This window comes from Trachurus trachurus, assembly GCF_905171665.1.
Source record: "Trachurus trachurus genome assembly, chromosome: 22".
Classification (NCBI taxonomy): domain Eukaryota; kingdom Metazoa; phylum Chordata; class Actinopteri; order Carangiformes; family Carangidae; genus Trachurus; species Trachurus trachurus.
In genome coordinates, this window is record NC_139907.1 from 16,325,704 (window position 1) to 16,348,969 (window position 23,266).

Here is a 23,266-nt window from a genome sequence, read left to right on the forward strand (position 1 = left end):
TACTGCAGGGTTAAAGTTTTAAGTTCACTCTCTTTCTCTCTCTCTCACTCTGTGTGTCGTTATCTGTGCGTGCGTGTGTGTCTTTGTCTCTCTCTCACCCTCCACCTCTTTCCAATTTGTGCTTTAATAGAGAAGTCAGTTTAAATGTTTAGAGGGAAGCTCATTCTATAACCTTCTCATATGTGCATGTTTGAAAGTCCCATTACCCAGGCAGTCTGCCCACAGACCTGGAGGCTTTCAAAGACTCAGTGTTTGTTGAGAGAGTGTGCGACTGCAGAAGAGGAGAGCAACACACTGACTGACCTTCAGGAACACCAATACTCATTTTATACTGGCAACAGGCTCAGACCACATTGGCGCTCTCCCTTCTGGTCAGGTAACTGTGGTGAAACATTGAAACTTTTGAGTATTTCACAGCAGGCATGGATCACTATAGAGCCTTCACCTCACATGAAATCTTGCATCACCCTCCACATGTCTGGCTGATCAACAGAGAAGAGCTGAGACACATGCCAAGTTTTTGTTTCTGGGTGTAACCATTCAATAAAATAACAAAAATCGCCTACTATCTGGAACAGACTCTGGGTAACCTAGATAAAATCACCCTTTCTAATTTAACTAAAATGTAAACCTAATTTAATCTGTTAGATGTGGCTTTGTTGGTAATGCTGCTTTCCCCCCCCCAAACATCATTTAAATTTGATCCTTTTATTCAGAAAGGGGAGGGACTTGCTTTCATTTTGCCCATGTGAGTTGGTCTGTGTGTATTTGTGTTTTTCCACTCACATCATTGAGAAAGTATTTCATCTGCTCACTCAGAGCTTCCAGGATTTTAACTGGGAGCTCAGCTTTTCTGGGAATCTCTGGCAGTGCGTTTAAAACTGGCTCTCGAGTTCTTCCTCTCTCTGAGCAGTGCTACAAATGAAACAGACACTCTGCCATTATGCTCCAAAAAGTGCTTTTTCATTTGAATTACCTGAAAGAAACTCCGTCCGTATGACAGCAAATGTAAAACAAAATTCTGATGCTGTATACAATTGTCAAACAAATGAACATGTCGAACATGTCCCAATCAAGCAATAAAACTACATGTCATTTTAAAAGTTGATGACTCGCTGCTTGTTCACAAATTACAGGAGTAGTCAAGAGTTCATCAGGTGCAGGCCCGGTTCTTGTTGGCTGACCCCTCAGCGCTTTGCACCATCCCGTCTGTGGGGAATGTGTCAGCTTCATACTGTACATGTCACTGGGAGCTGTCTTTGACGAGGCTATAGACACTGATAAGGGGCGGTACAAGGGCAGGACGACTGGTGTCTCATCGAAGAGACTCTTAGCTCCCCAGTAGTTCAGGCGAAGTGAATGAGAAGTTACGAAACTCCTCCTGGTTGATAGACGGGATCATAGGGTCATCGATGGGCGTGAGGGTCGGTTCTTCCTGAGTAAAATCTGGGTCAAAGTTGTTGACGTCCTCTGGTGCTTTCTAGAGGACAGTAAGAAACAACATTCATTAGATAAAAATTTTTTTAGCAAGTCCACATGGTGAGAAAAAGTCAAATAGTATGTAATGTCAGACAGAGTTATATGCACTGAAGCATGTCATCAGTAAAGTCTGTGATGTGACTTACGATGCGGGGTTTGAAAGGTGGCTCTATTTCTCTTCGATTCAATTTCTCCCAGTCGATGTCTGCAAAAAACGCGTGGCTGGTCACAGCGCTCTCTCCGCCCTCTGTGGCCACACAGCCCAGGCGCCGGGCCGGGTTTTTGGTCAAGAACTGTGAAAACCAAAAGATGGATGAACTCACAGACACTCAAGACTAAATAAGGAACTGAAAAGTAATCTGTCCCTGAACACACAAGCGCAACACAAACAAAGGAGGATCAGGTTGTGGATCTAGGGATCTAGTCAAAAAGGAAAAATGTGATGAGTTATTCAACTAGATCAGACTAGATTTCTTTTTGGAGCAGAGCCAACCTGGACTCAAGCCAGGAGGCATCCAGTCAAACTCCACCCCCCAACTCACAACAACGCCCCCACACACACACACACAGTCTGGCTCCTCCCACAAGGCTTCAGAAGAAGAGAGTTCAACTAAGTTCGATAAAGCGTTACTAGGGAGTCTCAACTTCCTTGTGTTGTACAATAAACAATAGAGCGGTGAATCACCTTTTGAACTTCAACTGCTTCTGTGCCTCTGAAGTCAAGTAGGTGGAAGCGACTTGTGGGAGAGAGGCCCAAACAAAACAAACTAAAACTGAAAAACGTAAAACTTAACATGCCTCTGGAAAGAAAGTGGAAAAACAAACAAATGTGTTTTTTTTTATAGCTCTGTCTTGGCCAGCAGTCTGCACACACCTCAGGGCTGGCGGTGACATTCAGACGAGGCCACAACAAACCAACGAGCCTCCGTCGTCACAGTGACAGCAGCCAGATTAACCCAAAGTCACTAGAAGGATTAATACGCCTTGCCATATCAGCTCCAAATGGTAATAACTTCCCGAAACTTGGCCGAAAACAACCCTGCATGCCTCTGCAAATCTAAGCTCACGGTTTAAAGAGAAATGAGACAAGAAACACGTCAACACAAGCAAAGAAGAATCTCACAAAAAAAAAAAAAAAAAGATGATGAGGAGGAGGGGATGAACTGAAAACACCATAGTGTTGGTTTTGTGCAGCTCAGTCTTTGAACTCACAAAATCCCACATGCCTCACATACCACTGACAGTTTTCAGAAGCATACAACACTTTTTGGATTGATGTCCCTGCTTATAGGCAGATAAACTGTCAGGCAGTTTACAGTTTATCGCTACTGCAGTTACGTGCACGGACCTGCAGCTGCAAAAGGCTGATTGTGATGCCTTGGTTTGTAGTTAGTCAGCTAAAATATTAAAGAAACTCTACCTGTAACACAGTATGGTTGGTTATATATAATTATCTGGGTGTTAGACTAGCAGGGGTCAATCAGTTCAAGAGCCTACAAACCACAAAACTGAAAAAAAAAAGAAAAAGTATTTGGCTGAAGTTGATGCCATCTTTCCATGGTTACAGCTATGCCATCCTCGCCACCAGACCTGCTGTGTCAGCTCTTCTACACGAACAAGCTGTTCTCCATTTCACCAGCAACTTCGTCACAATGCAATCAGAGAGGAGTGCTTGTGCTGAAGCCACTACTTGTTGATTAAATCAATTTGTCAACGTAATCAAGAGTTGTGACTGACTCTGCAAATCGTTTCAGCAAAAGTTGCTGAATCCAGCATCTGGAATGTGAGTATTTGAAATTCTATCTCATGTAAATTTCACATCTTTGGTGTTGGGACTGTTGATCAGACAAGAAAAGAAACTTGGTGTCTGAGAAACTGGATTTTGTGAAAAAAATTTTTTAGACAAAATAGTTAACTGATTAATCAAAAAACAATCATAAATCAACCATGAGAGTACTCCATGGCTTATCAGCCTGTTTATAGAGCAAAGAGCTCAAATAACCTTCAGTCATTATAAGTGATTATTCTCAACAGCCTCAATAATGTTGATACTTCCCACAGAGACGCTCACAAAAACTGTGACAGGACTCCATGAACTCGCAGACAGGAACATGGAGAACCTTGTAACGGATCAACCTACAGTATAAATAGTGCAGCAGCACTGCAGCGTTCAAATCCACTCACACTGACATGCATCCTTTATGTAACGCATGACACTGAGAGCAGAAACACAAATCAACATGGGAGATTGGCTCGGTGCTTCCTCAAGCATGCTGGAATAACAACAAGGATAAGAAGAGGAGAACAGGGTGCAAAGAGGGGAGGAATGGAGGGAGGTGTCGTCGTATTTATAGCTTGTGTGCTATGGCTGGCCAGTGGACCATGCCTTAATATAGTTATGTAAGAGACCCAGGCCAAACAGCTGGCTGGCAGTGCTCTGCAGGGCTGCCAGTCACTGCACAGTCACAGTGTGTCAGTCTAAAGGGCAACAATCACAAACCCTGATCAGACCTTTGATATCTTAATATATCTTACCGTAGGCTCATGTAACATGAGCCACAAATGGAGGGGATTGGGTCTTTTAGTAAATGTTTACAGCTTAATGGTTTTTCTTCACAATGCTGGTCACAAATACAGTGAGAAATTGATTTCCTGTATCATCAGTTCAGTTTAAAAAAAGCTTCGCAGACATTTCCTGCAATTGTATAATGCGGACAAAGTCCAACAGAGGCTGCCTGAGGAGGGTGAATGTCTGCCAAAAAGACAAAGACATCTATAGCAAGAGCTGGGTTTCATCCAACTTCATCCATCATGACATTTTTTACAGCCCGTGCACCAATTTACTGTGAATACAGAATGAGTGGATGTGGACTCACAGCTTTGAGTATATTGACTGCCTCTGTGCTGAGCCAAGATGCATAAACAATCTCTTCATTGAGGATGGATTCAAAGAGGTCGTCTTCATTTTCAGCTTCAAATGGGGCGTGTCCTGACAGCATCTCATACAGCAGCACCCCGAGAGCCCACCAATCCACAGACGGGCCATAGAGCATCTCCTGGAGGATCTGGGGAAACATGTCACAGCATAGCAATAAAGTTACCCATCATAACTGAAAAAAACTCACAACATGAGGTTCAGTTAGCAAAAGTGTTGGATTTAGTAAGATGCCAGTGAAGCTACACTGTGGAGTGAGTGTTGCGGACAGAAAAGAAGCCTTTCATAAATCCAGACACGCAGCCTTAGTCGGTGCAAAATCTCTCAAACACGAGGACACAGAGCATCTTGATCCCTCATTATGAAATCAAACCATGCCTGTAAAGCTGCATCCTGATGAGGGGATTAGGGTTCGTCAAGTCAACAGCACCGTTCACGAGCTGACCTCACAGGTGCTCTGCCTTCCAGTTAGTCAGGAAAGAGCGTTGAGAGTGACAGGCAGTGACCACAGAGCTCGTTTTGAATGAGGTGGTGTGATGTAGAGGGGATGGGACTGGAAAATGCATCATATGAACTCAGAGAACTTGTTTTACAGGAAGCCACACGCGGTTGAATGTGATTATTTGCATTAGTTTGTTAAAAGCAGCAGGAAAGTATCTGAAAATGCCCTGGATCGCAAATGTGGTGCATAAAGGATCTGACAGACTGTAGTTATTAGGTATGGGTGGCGGTATGAAACTGACCTCGGGGGCAATGTAATCTGGGGTCCCACAGAAGGTTCCTGTGGCTGCACCTTCAAATATGCCTTCTTTGCACATGCCAAAATCTGCCAGTTTACAGTGTCCGTCTTTGTCAAGAAGAACATTGTCCAGTTTCAGATCCCTGAAAGGCAAAACGAAACACAGCAAGACACAGAAAATCAATTATCTATTTGGAAACATTGTTATCCTGCTGACACAAATGAATCATTATGTCAAATAAGCAAAAGGCCTTGGAGCTCGTGACATGCTATCATTCAACTGACGCCAACAGCTGCTAAAATGTTAGTTTGTACTCCGGTCTCCAGTCTGTTGGTGTTGTTTCTAATTATATCTGATGGAGGTAGAAATTTGTGGTGAGACAAAAAGACAAGGTCCTCTAAGGACAGTGAAGCTTCTGTGGCAGCAGGAGACACGAACAGACAACTCCCTGACCGGCACATGGCAGCCAGGAAAAGTCTGACACATTCAGATGACCACTCAGGCTGCCACGAGGGAAAAACGGCTCTGAGGTCAATATTTATTCTGCTTCCAGTAAAGTCCAAAGTTGAGCTATTGTTTTGTTTTTGAAACATTCAACTCAGACTGTTGCAAATTGGCCATGGTCACCTGAACTGAAGGTAAATAAAGGACTGCTATTATTCTGTTAACGTAAACACGTAGGTTTGTTTGCACAATACAAGATATGATCAGAAATATAATAATTAATCCACAAATGTTAAAATGTATGATTCTTAAAGCCAAATGGTTTTAGGATTGATCTATTACACATCACAAATTGAAAAGGAGGAGATTGCCTTGCACAGCACAGATCAGAACCTCACAATGGGGCCGGTGGTGTCAGGAATAAAGTCCAAAAACATCACGTCTACGGCTCCAGAGGTCTATTTATTATCTTCCATCCAAACTTTTTCAGTATTAGATGTGAGTTTCTAAGGAAAAAGGGTGTAAATCTGTCTGACGTTAATGTGATCCTGGGTTTTATAAATAAATCAGATTTCACAACTGCTAAAATGATTTATTTTGTTTTTAAATTCCAGTTATTATCAAAGGACCACTTTGAGAACTAAGTGGAAGCATTACGCTGCTAATGTGAAACACTTTGCACTTGCTCAATCGACTCACTGACAAAGTGTAAACCTCTGGTCCAAGGAACCAATAGGAACATGAAGCCTAAATTATTAATACTAGCCAAATGGAAACTTAAATGTATTTTGAATATCAGTGGAAATATGTTAACTGCCAGCTGGCGACCCATAACCAAAGACTGGAAAAACGTAGTGTTGGTGTTCATGTCAGCTGGTGCTTTGTCATCTGACAGTGCGATTAAACCTGCTGAGTGTGAGCGCTGGAGTCAGTCTAAGAGTTGGGTCACCTGCTCACAGATTACAGCTCAAGGTCATTTTATGTCTGTCTCCCCTGAGGCTAAACGGAGGATACGGTCAAACACCGCCGGCAGATGCTAATGAATTTCAACATTTGGGACAGGCACACAGCAACATCTTTCTCTGTTTCCTGTTAATTCCTGCAAAAAAAGAATGAGACAATAGTTCCCCACAATGGGATGACAAATACAAAAAACTGAAACTCTGAATGAAAAGCAGAGTGAGCAGACTGACGGTCAAGCAACAGTGCTTTGGGTTGATTAATCTGTTTGCTCTTCACTACAGTAAGCCGATTGTGTAACACTGACTCATATACTCATGTCCATCACAGCCCAACAAACAAGCTTAAAGAGAGCAACACCGATGCTCATACATAAAGGCTATAAAGTAAGTACAAGCTTAATACAACTAGAATTTTTTTCTCAGTTTTTTTTTTTTAACTGAGAAAAAAACGTGTGTGATTAAGTTTGTGTTTTTTTTTCTGTTGAATTATGGCCAGTTGTGCTTTTCCACAAATGCTTTAAAAACATTTTCCTACAGTAGGCCTATTGGTCTGTACATTTTTATATGAATGTGTCCAGTGAGAAATTACTCCACCACCCTGGCAGTTTTACTACCATGCTCTCACCACTGAGCTGCACAGGCCTACACACACATGACGATGCAAATGACCAACTACAGCTAATGCTCCCATACCCCTTCAACCACGCCGCTCATCATCACACGAGTCTAGACAAGTCTGAATCCTTCTCAATGGGAAGTGGGTCAATCGGACGCTGTAGTATCCATAGTTACAGTAACATCTGGAACTATGACGACACCCAGGAGATAGTGAACTTTGTTACAGTCGAAGAGCAGCTGATGGCGAGAAAGAGATAGAGTTGCACTAACATGAAAATTTCCAAAGAAGAGAAGAGGAAGTGCTGACAAACACTGTGACGCACAAACTCTGTGTGCAGGTTGTTGTTTTTTTTTTACTGTGGTTAAGGGGTGGGGGGGTAATGCTACATCTAGAAGCATGAACACATCAACTTAAGTACCACAGAAACAAGTCACAATCTACTGCAAATTTGATGATGTAATTTCATTTTTAAAATCCATTCTTTAAAAAAAAAACCTTTTCATGGTTTGTTTTTTAATAAGATGGCACAGACAAAAAATGATACAGCACAAAATCAGACCTCCTTAGTGCAGTTGCAACAAGAGTTTCCATGTTTCAGAAGCAGACCGTTTCCAGACTTCAGGGTCGACATCCTTGTACCCTTGCATGATGTTTTTTTAACATCTGAAAGCTTCTATTTGCGCAGGACGGTAACAGGAAACATCGACACACTGTGGCATCACCTGACAGGCTTCAAACCACAACTTCACCTGGAGCTAAAAGCGCAAGGGGAGATAATGAGCCGAGTCACCAGAAAACACACGCATATTGCACAACACAGTGACTGAGGCCACAATGGTAGTTCAGGAAGGCAGCACAACGTCTGCTCCTCTTTCACCGGCCTAATGCGAGAGCAGCAACTTGGCTCTTTATTTAAGTTATAGCGTGCAAACTGTGCGCGGCCTCTTAAAGCCAAGAGTCATGCTATGTGGCGCGGGCTGACACAGAGCACACGGACCACTAAATATAACTCAGGATTTACTGTTAGCTCACATGATGCCCCTCTCTCTTCCTTATCATCATCATGCACTGGCAGGGAGCCCACTGCTGTCAACTCAAAGAATACACTTGTGTATCTGAGCCAGAGGTTGGAGCTGTAACCTCTTAATCATAAGAAAATAAAAAAATTCTAGTATCAAAATAGCAGCTCAAAAAAAAATGAACATTGTGCTCATGCTGTGTTGCACTCTGCTGTTACGGTGCATCTGCTACTACAAGGTGCAACCGGAGCTTTGAAGAAAACATAGGTTATAATGAATTTGTTGCCCCAAGACCTGTTTGGACAGTTACTGATGGAAAACACTTTAAGAAGGAGGACGTCAATAGTTTGAGGAGGGGGCCGGGATAAGGCCACAAGGATGAAAGATTGATATGTTTCCTGATCCCAAGTAACTGCACTGATGTTGAAACTGAAATGGGAAGTGAGAAGATCATGTCTGTGTGTTCATTGTGAGGTTTTTACACACCCTTTTTAATCCAGATTAAACAAAATGGTCAAACTGCAACAGATGCAACAGAGGCCAGAGCACAGAACGTATTATCCTTTTTTCCTCAAACCTCCAAACATTTTATTTTTTATTCTTTTCTTTTCTTTTTCTTTTCCTTTTCCTTTCTGATATCTTTTTTACTTTTAGGGTTAGGACAGTCATGAGCTAAGTTTACATTTGGGTTTGGATGGTGGCTTGTTTTTCTTTCTGTATTGATATCTGTGTGAATACAGACAGCAATTGTATGTTGTCGATTTTTTGTTCGATAAAAATCAATAAAATCTATTGAAAAAAAACCCTCCAACATTTAATAAATACCCACCTCTTTTGAACGTCGTCCACTTGATTTGTAACGCAGCTTTTTTGCTTTTAAGTGTGTGGTCTCTAGACCAAATGGCATACACAACCCTAATGATGCCATCGGGGGTAAATGTCTCAGACTCGACAAAGCAAGAGATTTTATAGCTGCTTTTACAGCCTGTTTGATTTTCAACTAAATTACTAGTTAAGACGGTTAACTATCCATCTTTGGCTTCAGTGACACCTTTGGGGATATAGCCTACTCTATGTGGAAAAGTAAATTCAGCTGTTGTGTTGTGAGCTCCTTGACTCAGACCTGTAGATGATGCCTTTGGCGTGCAGGAACATGAGAGCGGAGGTGATCTCCGCCGTGTAGAAACGTGCTCTCGGCTCCTCAAACTTCCTGGACTTCTGGATGTGAAACATGAGATCGCCACCGTTCACAAATTCCATCACGAAGAACAGTCGGTCCTGAAAAGGGAAGCAAGGAGATCACATTTATACACATGCACACAAACCACACAAGCCTCACACAGCAGCTCCCACGTTATTAAACAACCCGAGAGTCCATGAACATGGGTGAGCTGAGATTGCTTCAAGGATGAAACATGGCTGTTTCTCATAAATTTCACATGTCTTTTTAATGGATTTCCCGTCCAACCTACCACACTTTACAGTCAGCTGGGCAGAAAAGAAAACACAGATCAAACCAATTAATCTTTTCTTTCTCATTACAGGCTCAAGTCGATATATGATCTCGGAAATTAGACCCTGAGGAAAAAACCCTGCAGTGGAAAAACACTAAAGGAGAACGTGATGCATGAATCTGCCCATCGAGCTTCCAACAAGCGATGAGAACATCCAGCCATTGATGGCTCTTGTTAATTGCTCTGTAGTTGTCTGTCTGATTAAATGTGTGATGTTTCCTAAGAAATGTGTTGCACATGCAAAGCAGGTAGCACTCTCTGTGTGTGGCCTGGTTGTACAGTTGAGTGAATCTTTAAATCCACACAGTGCAATTTCATTTTGACATGTGAGCCCCAAGGTGCATGTGCTATTTTATCCAAAAAATGTGGTTTCCCGTTTTTTTACCTCACTGAGTGAAGCTCTCAGAGGGGAATCTGTCTCCACTTGAACATTAAAGTAACCACAGATGCCATTTCCTGGGGTGGACATTTTAAATCCACAGCCAGTGAACGCTGCCTCTGGGCTTTCAGAGTTTAGTTCAAACTGCCCAGTTGTGCCAGATTTTCTCCAATCCTCTGTGAACTTGCTGAGCTAGATGTCTAGTAATGTGAGATTAGATCAAATCAGTGTTCAACGGTCAGGATGAGCAGCTGATGACAACAATTCCCCAAACTGTCCACTCCACCACAGGCACAAAATGCCCTCAACCCCTCCTCCTCCACTCTTTCCATGCCTACTTGCATTTTTCCACATCTGCACAAAGATGTAATCATTCTAATAATATCTATGTTTTCATAAGAATTTAAAACCACAGATAATTTTAAACTTGTATTTATACACAATTAAAACACATAACAGAACCCAGGGGATTTTTTAGAAACTGCCTACTCTGAAAAAAAAGGTGACAAGAAACTGAAAAAAGCACAAATGTAGCGTGCTGGTGGAACAAATGTTGTCAAGCGTCTGTGCGTGGGTTTGTAGTGGTGAGGGGGAGCGGTCTCACTGAGTCTGCTCTCCACTACTACTACTGCTGCTGCTGCTGCTCTATTTTGATCCTGGGTAAAGTAGGCTAGCCATGGTTCAAACTAAACTAAAGCAGATTAGGTTGTCCAGTCTGCACCAGAAAGTCAGGCTCTGCCGGCTGAGGATCATCATCATCATCATCATCATCCTCTTCATGCCCTGACTGACAGACTGGGGCTCTGCTGCCACCTGCTGACCGGTTCATGTAACGTAACATGTGCAGAAACATCATTTTAGAGAGTGATACTTATCAAGTGAGTGAGTGAATGTTTCAGATATTATTGCACTCTAATACAGGGGAGGTGCAGATAATTGTGCATGTGATGCTCAACATGGAGAAGGGTTAGCCATAATCTCCAATGTCAGTGAATTACAGACCCTTTAAAACTGGTTACAATGCTTGTGGATAACTAAAAGGAGCACTGGTATAGAGCTGCTCTTCATGCACATTTTCAAACCCAAAGAATGACTCTCTTGATCTCAATTGCACTTGAGAGTTGATTCACAGAAACCACAAGTTTAGTTATCTCAAGGAAATTTAAATCGAACGCAACTGGACTTAAATTTCCTTGAGATAACTATGACCTGGACAAATGAGAATATTCACAGGCCCACAAGTGTAGTTATTGCTGGGTGGGCACCACTAGGGGGAGTAGGAAAATGTGTTTTGTGAAGTGCAACAGACAATAAGAGTATTTATCATCAAGCAAGGCAGCAAGGGTTAATTACATCGTCAGATCACCACAGAATTTCTACAAAAGTTTGTAACATGATGTAAAAAAAAAAAAAAAAAAAAAAAATCAAGCAAAGGTTTGAATCATTTTCTTTCTTTCAGCGTCATCAGCAGCAGATCTGATGTTCACAGATCAGCGATCACTCTAAATGAAGTGGGCAATTTATGGTTTCACAATTGTTGTATCTAGTGAGCAGCCTACTTGTTCATGTTCATACCATAACTTGGTCTGTAAACATTTCCCAAGAACTGAAGAGAGAGTGCATTCAGTCTGAGGTGAGATCACTAGGACTGCAACAACATTAAAGGAGTCTAGAGTCACGCTAGAGGCTGTGTCAGGTAACACCGCCGCCATGTGCCAACACGTTCATATTTACCAGGTATTACTCGTCGTTTACCCGTCACAATCTTTGCTCAATTTGTTTGCACATGGCAATTTGACTGCTGGTGCTGCTACATGAGAACGTAGTTGTAATTCATCCCGAGGGGTCAAGGGTCAAAGTGTTTGTCCAATGCATCTAATCGCTGTAGAGACTTCTTTCTTTTTCTCCAATTATCTTTTTCTTTATTTTTAAAGTTTCAGAACAGACAATCGAGGAAATAAGGGGGAAAAAAGTTAAAAAATTAATTTTAAAAATTAAAAAAAAAAAACTAGTACGAAACAAACGCTGTAGAGACTTCTGTGAAAACTCTGTACGGACTTTGTGAAAACTGATGAACTGTCTGACCTCCTTGGCTAAAGAGGAACTATTTCCCCTTACAATGAAAGTGTACCGAACTGTGACACAAGTGCATTTGTGTGTGTGTGTGTGTGTGTGTGTGTGTGTGTGTGTGTGTGTGTGTGTGTGTGTGTGTGTGTGTGTGTGTGTGTGTGTGTGTGTGTGTGTGTACTGACCGATGTCTGGAAGCAGCAGTACAACTGAGTGAGGTAGGGGTGACAGCGAGCCAGTGACAGCACCCTCTTCTCAGTCATGGTACACTCCACATCGTCGTCCTGCAAAATGATGTCCTTTTTCAGCACCTTCACCGCAAACACCCGCTCTTTGTTGTTAAGTCTCGCCAGCATCACCTGAAGACATAACATAAACATAAACTCAGTTTTCAGTGTCACCTTGATGCCATCGACATTTATACTGCCTGATAAACACGCCTACATTTATCCACATCATCATTTCATTAGACAGAGTATTTCTTACTGTCATCTCTTGTCATTCCCACCTTGCCAAAGCTGCCCTTTCCAAGCACTTGAAGGAATGTGAAGTCTGTAATGCCCAGCCGAGGGGTCTGCTCCTGAGAATCTGTACTCTGTCTCCTGTCAGGGGACTTCTTCATCTGACTTGCATTTCTGGCCTGTCAGGACAAAAACACAAATAAACATCAATTACAGTACATTATCCTAATTCAAGCAGATTCAGATTCAGATTCAGAAAACCTTTATTGTTCCCTGCAAAAAGCAGTAGAAAGTCTTCTTTGACGTGTGCATAAAAGAAACATAAGTTAAAAACACAGTTTAACATAAAACAAACAACAGAGATAAACACAGAATAAGACATTAAAAGGACATTAAAAAGATTTTATAGTGAGTTGTTGATAATGTTGATGGTGGATGAGATGAATTAGATGAAACTCGATACACGTTTGATTTATTCTGAAAGAAAAGTCCCAGTCTTTGTACCATTGAGTTGCGTTTAGCGAGTCCTCCAGCCTGCAGACCCATCTCCGCAAGTGTATTGGCCAGTTCCACGCTGTTGACCCCACAGTTTGGCGCCACGTTGCCTTTGCAGCGGATGTGAACGTTCATTTTACAGACTGCAGAGAGAAACAAAGCAATCAGAAATACTCGTGAAAGACGCATGAGAACATCTAAAATCATGTTTTTTTTTATTATTAATTAGATCAGGTCTTACTTTTACAGTGCAGCCCCTGTCTTACTATGCCCCATAGCAGCGAGCCACAGTGGTCACAGAAAGTAGGCGACTTGTAGTTGTGGATGTTAAACTTGTGGGGAATGTTGATGCTGAAGCCTTGGTTCGCAGGTTGCTGAGAAAAGACACAGAGGGGTCCCACTGAACTAACCAATGTCGACTGCAACATGTTATTAATAACTATAAATTGCCACAGAGCGCACTGTGAAAAATGGTTCACAGTTCTATTGCTGCCACGGTCGGATTGTTTCTGTTTACTGCGAAAATGTTGGTTCTCTCCCAATTTCCCCCGATTCAGAGAAAGTTTGCAGTATTCAGCAAAATGTACAGCAGAGCGCTAAAATAAGCACACCAGTATTTATAGCAATATATGAAAATGCTGCAACAAGCATGTGTGGAAAAGTACTGTGCAGTACAATGTTCTGGCTCAGTGACCGTCTCAGCACAGAAAGAGGAAGCTGTGCAGTGTACTGATGACTGCAGGTGTTCATCAGAGGTCTTTGTGCTGCAGGACGCAGTCTACTGTATTTTGTGAATAATGCATTACGGCATAATAATACTGTTGTTGGGCAGGACATCTGCTCTATTGCTGATTTGAGTGTGTAAGCTGACAGTGTTGATTGATACCTCTTCTTTTGCTGGCTTCTTCATGCGCGGGCACAATGTGACGACCTGCTGGTGGCATCGTTTGTGAACCACACAGGTGCACACTGAAAAGACAGACATTCAGTGTCAAACCCATAACTCAGATCTGTGTGTTTAAGAAACTGTGTCAAAAAGCAGAGAAGGAGAAAATAAGGGGGGCTGACCTTGGCACTGGTAACCCTGCTTTCCAAAAACACCCCTATAAAAGAGACGGAGACGCAGTCAGAGCCAGTTTACAGTCTACACAGACACATGGAGGCAACAAATGATTCATCCTAGTTCTAGTTTCTCACCAGATGAACTCTTTGCAGTGGAAACAGAAGGTGGGCTGCCGGAGGAAAGTGGACATGAACTTGTGCCCGTTGACCTGGTGGATCCTCCGTCTCACCGCCCCCTGCCGCTTCCTTGTGAACTGCTTGAAGGGCTTCTTCTCTTTTGTGAGAGCGTCGTCTAAAAACAAGATGAGAGTAAAAGTAGAGGCACATTTGACAATAAGTCACAAGGCCGATGTTTCTTTAAAGAAGTCACAAACAATACTGTAAAATTGATCACATCCCTACGAGTGTTAACTGTAGGGACAACGCAGAAGAATTGACACATGTCTGCAGGTCTCTTCTGCTCTACAGCGATTTTTCATGTTTTGGTTCACTCGCTGTTCTCATAACTTTTTCAAGCTACAGCACGGAGCTGTTCTCAGCTATAAAAAAATCCCTGAACGCCCACTGTGCACCACCTGTTAAGCATCGACCAGCAGACAGACAATTTCAAGAAAGTGGAGCATTTAACTACTTAAGAGGCAGGTGTTTTCCACGGTAGAAGAAGTTGTTCCAAATAAAGGCTGCTATTTTCTCCTACTATACTTATGTTCTTCTGTTCTGTTCTAGATAATTAATTATCTACGCTATAAAAGTGACAACAGGAGTCAGCATCTTTAAATCACTGTTGTACAACCAAATGGCCAAAGATATCAAAATGTAAAACACTGAAACAGCAGTAAATCTTCAGATCTGTAAAACTGGGAAGGTTGACAACTGTGAGTAATTGGTGATTTTATATATCGAAATAATCTAAGGGAATACTGTGATTTTGTTATCATTATTTTTTTTACCTTAACTATTGCATGATTTTAAAAAATGCCACCATGTATTTTCTTTTCAAATATCAACAGCAAATACTGGGAGGGTTTTGTTCTTTAAACATTATTCAGTGTGAATTTATGTGCACGTTTATATTTACACATCTGCACAGTTTGGCTCAATGCGTTATAGCTCAGAGTAACTGTAGTCTAGCAAGGGTCTATTTATGAAAACCACACTTGCATTACTGAAACTTGTCTGCTGAGCCCCCAGAACGAACGCCCCTGCAAACAACAGTTGTGCGTGGCAGTGGTGTGAAAAGGGGGCTTTACTTTAAGACCACAGTGCTCTAAGCCATGCATGACTTATATCATGCACAGCTACAATGGTTTTCTCTCCGTAAAAGGCCAAAAGTCTGAGGGGTGAACTGATCAAGAGTGTTTTCGTCAAATATTCCCATGAATACACATTTGAAAGCAAATATTGATAACTGGAGAGTTGTAATTAAATAATAACTATCAACTTTGAAGTGAAACAAGGTGGGGTGAACATGTTGTGATGTCGCTCTGCAAAATATAACTTTCCAAATTAAAGGTTCCAAGGAGAACTTTGTTTAACTATAAAACTGGACAGGTTGTCGTTGCGAATAAACAAAGACTTTTGAGTTGTGATGAAATATGGAGTTGTGGAGGGGTCCGTGCAATTAACCATTAAATTAACTTGTGTGATTTTGCTTCTCTATTTGTTGTTTTACAGGAAATCAATGTCCAAAAATATTCACTGACATTTCCAGCCATTGATATTCAGTGTTGTTCGCAGCCTCTGATCCCATCCCTGTGGTTTGCCACCACCACAGTGATATGATACTTTGCAAATTTCTGAGCAGTTTCTTATTTTCTTTGTTGTGATCAGCAGTGTTTGTTTTTAGTTTTGTGACAGTATGGAACTTTTGCTGGACTCTTCAGAGGGCAAGGGAAGTGAAAACAAAAACCAAAACATTTCAGAGGATGTGGCGTGTCAGGGTTTAAGATCTTGAGAGTTCAGAAAATGTTGTGTGGAAATATGTGAACTAAAAACATAAGAAGGAAAGGAGACAACAACGCCTTTTTTTCACCAACACATTTCTCAGCTGCACATCTTTGCTGCCTGTCCTACCGCAATCCACAGGAGCTCTGTTTACACCCAACTCTGCCATGTTCATTAAATCATTGTGAGACTACCTTTATTCTGTTACAGGCTGTATTATCATGCATCAGCATCTAAATAATGGAAATGCAGTGGTTCTTGGGGCTGACAAAATATTCCCTACATCAATACACTACGACAACCACCCTGGACTGTTTGACCTGAGGCAGGTTGGATCATGGACTCATGACAGTAAATCCAGATTTTTCTGACCGTACCACCTGCATGTGGACAGATTTATGCTCTCGGCTGATGGGGGTGGAGCACGACATGGTCTTCTAAGCCCATCCATCTCAAGTTTTGACACGTTGCACTTGCTCATACTGAGATGCTTCTCTGCTCACCACTGTGGTGGAGTGGTTTTCTGACTTTACTGTAGCCTTTCCACGAGCCTCGCTCCTCTCCTCTGACTTTGTTTCCTCTTTCATAAGTAAATGAAATGTTAGTGTTTGATAGTGAAAGGAACTTGGCTGAAAGTTCACAGTGAGAAATAATGGGAGCAAATTTTAAAAATAAATAATCCCAGACTTCTTCAGTAAACATTCAAGGCCACTTCCTGCCTGTCTGATTTCAACCTCTCCCTGGTCCAAAGACCCTGTGCATGTCCGAACAACCAACCTGCCTGATACTGATGCTCTCTGACGTCTGAAGAACCTGGCACATACCAGTCTACTCGATTCACACACAAGCATCCGTGTATGCATGATGCACAGTCACTAATTTTGAAAGCCTGAGGCAAAAGACGGCCTTTAGCTATTGAATGGGTCACAGATAAATAAGAAGTACTCAAACCCCTAGGCAGTGTTTTGCAGAGTGGAAAAAGAGAAGACAGTGACTAAATGAATCAGCAGTTACATGCTGTGTGAAAAAAGAAGCAGAAGTGGGATGGGTATAAATAACCATAAAGAGAAACACTGGGCGGCGTTGAACCTACAGTAGCAGCCTTACCGTCAGTGAAAGACCCATTGAGCGTTATAAGGACGTAGACCTTGCCCTCTGGCTCCAAGTCCATCTGCAGACACACAGACAAACACACAGTTAGACAAAATCAAAAAACAGCAGCTGTGAACAGTTAGATTTGGTAAAATCATTTCAAAATTCATTCATTAAAAAAAGGATAGGGTAACAATTTTAACATGGATTAAACCAAAAGTAAAATCACAATAAAAAGACATAAATTAGAACAAAGACATTCTAGTTGAAGATCTGGATTAAAAGGGGATGTGAACGGTATCTGTTTGACGTTGAAGCACCGTTCCTTCAGCTGTAGGTCAGTAAAGATGCAGCGACGTAAACAACCAATTCTTTTTTACATTCCTCGTTGTGTAGGTAACGTCAGAGGAATCTGGGCACAGAGACAACGCAGCAGGTCGAGCAGGCCGGGCAGGTTGTGATGACCTGATGAGCAGCTGAGAATGCTGACGTCTTAAAAATACATACAGTTCATCTTTTTCTCAGCAATAGGCCGTTACATTACTTCCTGCAGCAACCATTGACTGGAAACTGAGGTCTCTACACTTAAATAGAGCCATTTGTGTTCACACGGACTCCGCGGGGGAAAATACTCACTGCCCACAAAACAGTGAGGCGTCAAACGATGGCGCTCAGTTGGCACCGTCAGTGTAAAACTCATCTCAAGGAAGTGTTCATTTCACTTCTTCACAGCGATGTCCATGTTTTCTCTCAGTTACCTGCTCGTTTCCTGTATCTAAAGCTACTGCATACCGGTAGTCTAGACAGAAACTCTGACTGGTCCAGGGTGAAGACTTCTCCTTTGTCACTTATCTTTTATATCATTTTTACCTGATAGAAACAACAACAAAAAGTCAGACCAGGTAGACAACAGGAGTTAGATTAAAGGACGGGCTCGTATTTTTCCAGGTCTGTGTGTAAAGACCATTAACATCAAATTCAGAAGGAAGTCATCATATTGGCTTTGGCTGAAATTAAGATGATGTTTTTTGCACAGGGCGAGGACCCCCGCCTTTCCTCCACCTACACGATGCTGTCGTCAAAAAGCAGAACAATTAATGCTGTATCACAAAGGAGGAAGTTACATTTTCCTTTTTTTATATTAACTGGGTATGGGGCACGTTTTAGTTGAGCTAGCACAGTACACTTGTGCTGGAAAATGTTATGGTTCCATATTTAACACACTTTCAGTTTCAGTACTAATGGACCGTCCTCAATTTGAATTTCCCTCCAGGGGATGGATAAAGTATTTTTCCTTCTTCTTCTCCTTTCTGCAAGTTTGAGAAACAGTTCCCACACCACAGACAACTTAATGATGATTATTACCAAGAAAATGTTAAGCAACAAGTTCAAATAAGTGAGTAAACTGTCAAACATGTCACAATGTAGTGTCACGTCGTGTCTGGTGGGAGGCAATGGAAACTGGACCTGTGTCTAATTGTCATATGAGGGATGATGTCAGTCATGACATTAACTTCAATCTGAGTTAACCAAAAAAAAGAGGGAGTTGAGAAACAAATTCCACTTACGTTGAACTAACAAGTTACTGAAAAGCAGAAACGCGCACAGCCTGTGTGGAGTTTAAGGGCATCAAACTGGGTCACATGCACAAATCAAAGGGGGAAAGGGGGATTTAAAGCTTCTGGATGAGAGCCAACAGAGAGTAAGTATTTTAACAGCGAGCCCTGCAGCACTGATCAGATGGTGAGAACACTGTGACAAACAGCAGTGTAGGCGTGTGGAGGCTTGTGCCTCATATGTGAAACAAACCAGCCCAGCATATCTTCTCTGCAGCAAAGAACAAAAAAGCCTTCACAGTTCAGATGTAGCGGATAACAACTTTTTAAGAGCTGACAAAGTCTACTGCACTAACCAATGACTTCTAAAACTACAGACCAAGCTCCACTTTCACACCACTTCCCCTCAGCGCTCGGGGTCGCAGTAAAGTGAAGTGAAGTGAAGTGAAGGTTTGTGCAAAGCAGTCTTTTATTTTTGTAATTGTTTTTCTCAGTTATTCAGTTATGAGATCAAAAATATATGGGTTTTCTCCATGAAGTAACTCTACACAAAACAAAATTATTTACATGTTTTGCTTTGTTGGAGTGAAACATTAACCATCGTGTCAGCTTGCTTGATCTATTTTGAGTTGTGCTGCTCAAAATCTCTTAGTCATTTCCATCAAGTTTATGTAAATGTAATTGAGGCATTTGTCTTCAGTGCAAAATGTTGTACAAACTTTCACATTTTCATTTTTATCTGTTTCACAAGCTACAGCCTGTGCCTAATATAATTTTTGAAAATACTTAATTTTTCTCTGCTCGGGTGAAAGACGGTGTTTCGACTAGAGAAGAATCCGTCTGTGCAGTGGAGACATCTCTGTATTCAGTCAGAGTGTCACGGTTTGCAGTCGATACCACCTCAGCCTGCTCCAGGCCTGGACAGGCTCAAGTTACATTCAGCAGCACCTGCCCTGGCTTACAGACCGACAGGGATCAACGTACAGTAAGTGAGAAGAGGGAAACTCCAGCTGAGACAGGTAGTTTTTTGTCTGTGTCTGGAAGTGAGTGAGACTAGAATGATGCATTAGATAATCAGACTTAATCAACATAATCTTAACTTTGATAAGATCAAAGTTTTCCCCATAGTGTCAAGCCATTATTAGGAATACATAAGCACCAACGCTAAGGTTTTGTCTTGCCCCCATCAATCCTCATGACTGAGATGACCTGTTGGTGATGAATCGGTTCAGGTCCTTCCTAATAGCTGTTCAGGCTTAATTTCATCCCCTGAAATTGTTTTCCATGGAGTCCCACGGGTTTGATTCTAGGTCCTTTTTGTATCAATCTATATGATACCTGTTGGTAACAGCAAACAAATATTATGTCCAGTTCCCTGTTACACAGCTCTATCATCCAATCAGACCAACCAGTCACCGTAAAACTGTCTAACTAAATATAATAATATATTGGATGGTCAGACAACTTCCTCCACTTAAATCATAAAACCTCTCTCTCTTTCTCTCTGTGTCAGCCCTGTAATTAATATTTAGTGAGTATATTGTAGATATCTTGTGGTCTTGTGGTTACTCATGCACCATCATCATACATTAGTTCACACTCATTGGTCAGGGCAACGTGCATCTGCTGCTTGTGCACCCTGCAATGTGGTGCAACCAGTCTTTACAAGCCGTGTTAACACTTTGCCACAGCAGCAGCATGTGTGATTTCAGGTCATGATCGATGATGATCACACTAAAAGCTTTGAAGCCAATAAGTGAACGACACTAAAAGGTTCTTGTCCAGCGCATTATGTGAGGGTGTCGTCCTTCTTGAGGCCTGTGCTCTGGCAGAGGTTAGGCTTCCTCTGAGAGTGCAGCAGGGAGGTGTTGTTGATGTTTTCAGGTAGAAAAACAGGCAGCATTACTCACACTAACTGTGACATGTGCAGTGAATATTGCCCCAAGTTATCACATGTTGTCTTCTCTGAACCTGCCCTTTCTGTTTACTTTTTAATCAGGTGCCAAAACCTCCATGAAGAAACCTCACCATCCCAGTGTGAAGAAGATGACAATCTATGGGATAGGGGTTTATCGCTGATCATTGAACTGTAGGCACAATATGGTCATAGTTAACAGTAACCATTTACACGTTTAGAAGGTGTACAAACAAACCCTTATAGTACAACCTGTTTTAGTCTATTCAGGGATGGTCATGTGCCTTTGGTCCTGGGTGCTTGGACTCCAGTACACCTGCTTGCAAAGTTGGTTTACTACCTGATGTTTTCATGCATTGGATGCAGTAGCCTATATATTCAGCTCATAAATTATGGCAGCACTCCTGTCAGCCTCCTTTGATCTTATTAGTTCAAAAAGTATCAGTATCTGTGGCAGCAGCCCTGAAGTAATCTGGATCAAAACCTAACTTTATTATATCACGTCAACTTGAACCCAGAAGATAATTTATGACCCTGTGGGAACCTTTACATTTACAGTTACTATGACATCGCTTACTTTTCTCTCCTTGACTTTATTATTTCTCACTCACCCATCCCTCGAAAGTCTCCCCGGTGTTGGAGGATTTGATGAGGTCCTCGAACTGGATGGTGCAGTTGGCCACGAAGTCGTCGTATCCAATTGGAGTGTCGTGGAAAACCGCCATCTCGATCTGTTTCCCGTTGGAGACGTTGAGGCAGAACTCCTCGTTGTACGTCGGCGTGTTGGTTTTCTGTTTGGTGTGAGTCTGTCCGATTTTGGAGTCGTCGACCTTCACCACGATGTAAGGGTCCAGGGCCGGGGCAGCCTTGTTGAAGATGACAGAGTGGCGGAGGGAGAAGGTGGTCGGCTTCAGGTCCACCGCCTCACCGATCCGGAGCTTCAGGTAACCGTTAAACTTCATTTTTGTAGGTCGCTGAGCCTCGCGCGGGCAATAAAATGCATTCACAAAAAATAAAAAATAAAAAACAGACGACAACAAATATTCACGCCTGCTTCACATAAACACTGACAGACAACAGTGCTGCAATAAAATTCATTGTTCAAAATAATACACTCATTTGGCGTCAGCTCGTGCGCACCTTTGTAGTCATCTCATGTTGTCCCCCCCTGCGCTCGCGCTCCGCTCGCACCACAACACGTTCACTGTCTGCTCCGAAAAGCAAGTGCTGTGTTGGGGAACCTGCTTCAAGAAGTTTCAGTAAGTAGGAAGCCACAACACTGACATGCCGACGAGGGGGAGGACGAGTTCCGCATATCTCGTCGGAGCGCACGCACGCACGCACGCACGCGTACGCACGCACGCACACACACAGGCTGCACACACACAGGCTACACACACACACACACACACACAGGCTGCACACACACACACACAAGATACACACACAGGACGTAGACTCAACCTGTCACTGTTGTTTTCTGTGTCACATGGCTGAAAGTGTAGTTGGAGTGAGGAGTCTGGTACTACGTTGACCACAATGCATCGCTCTGCTCACTGAAGGTGTTTCAGTGGTCCACCTGTCCAGCACTGAGTTAGAAAACACCGCCCTCTAACGGCGGTTAGAGTGAACAACGTTACAGGGGTATTTCTTTAAACTATTATACTTTCTTTCTTTCTTTCTTTCTTTCTTTCTTTCTTCATGTCTATTAGGCTATCTATTATGCAATAAAATTAGTATTTTTTGTTTTGTATATTGTACTTTAGTTTAAATTTATAGTGTAGCTCTTCAAAGTTTGAAGGTCTTCATTTCCATGGCAACTAAACAAACTCCATCTGCTGATAAATATGATTGAATGATCCTGAACAGTCACAAAATGGACCTTGAGGAGAGACAGATCTGTCCACAGCATTGATCAAGATAATATTTATGAAAAACTGTTTGATGAATGCATTAAACAAACGTTTAAAATTGTACTTGACCAGTTTTTATTGGTTTGGTCTGTCTCTGGATAATTCAGATCAATTAGGTATATATTTATTTAGGTATTTGTTTATTTATTTATTGTGTTTTTATACACTAGTGTTTTATGTATTTTTAGGTATTTCTGTGATCTGTGTTTTTCTTGTCGTTGTCATGTATTTCCCCCAGCCGCTCTTCGTGGGTTATCTATCTATCTATCTATCTATCTATCTATCTATCTATCTATCTATCTATCTATCTATCTATCTATCTAACTATCTATCTATCTATAAAAATCAGGTTACAGCTCTGCTCAGGATGCATTATGTGTTAACAGGACTTTCATTAGTCCAAGTGAAATACCTGGGCATCTCATTACTTTGGATCAATCAAAAATAATCCTGAGAATTATGATCATAAAAATTGTTAGCTGTACCTTTAGGTTTGATAACATCCTCCACATTTTCTCACTGGGTGAAAATACTCTATGCATAACATATTTGAGGCCATTTCTAATAAAGAATAAATTGAAGAGTCGTTTTAAATGGTGCTGTATTATGCATTATGTATTATGCTTTTCTTCCTCACATGCCATTCTCCCACTCCCCTCCTCCTTCTCCC

The 23,266-nt window shown here is 41.9% G+C and overlaps 1 protein-coding gene across 1 annotated transcript; it reads right to left on the reverse strand.

Annotated features, from left to right (window-relative positions):
• Positions 1 to 891: 891 nt before the first annotated feature.
• Positions 892 to 22,132, reverse strand: prkcha (protein kinase C, eta, a). The gene is made up of 15 exons (XM_083998336.1): positions 22,107 to 22,132; positions 21,295 to 22,058; positions 17,228 to 17,291; positions 14,312 to 14,468; positions 14,183 to 14,217; positions 14,001 to 14,083; positions 13,356 to 13,488; positions 13,124 to 13,257; positions 12,667 to 12,798; positions 12,344 to 12,517; positions 9,322 to 9,476; positions 5,158 to 5,296; positions 4,356 to 4,544; positions 1,626 to 1,772; positions 892 to 1,480 (listed from the first exon to the last, which is right to left on the reverse strand). The coding sequence occupies exons 2-15, from the start codon at positions 21,643 to 21,645 to the stop codon at positions 1,331 to 1,333; spliced, it is 2,043 nt and encodes a 680-aa protein (XP_083854462.1). The 5' UTR covers positions 21,646 to 22,058; positions 22,107 to 22,132; the 3' UTR covers positions 892 to 1,330.
• Positions 22,133 to 23,266: the final 1,134 nt, after the last annotated feature.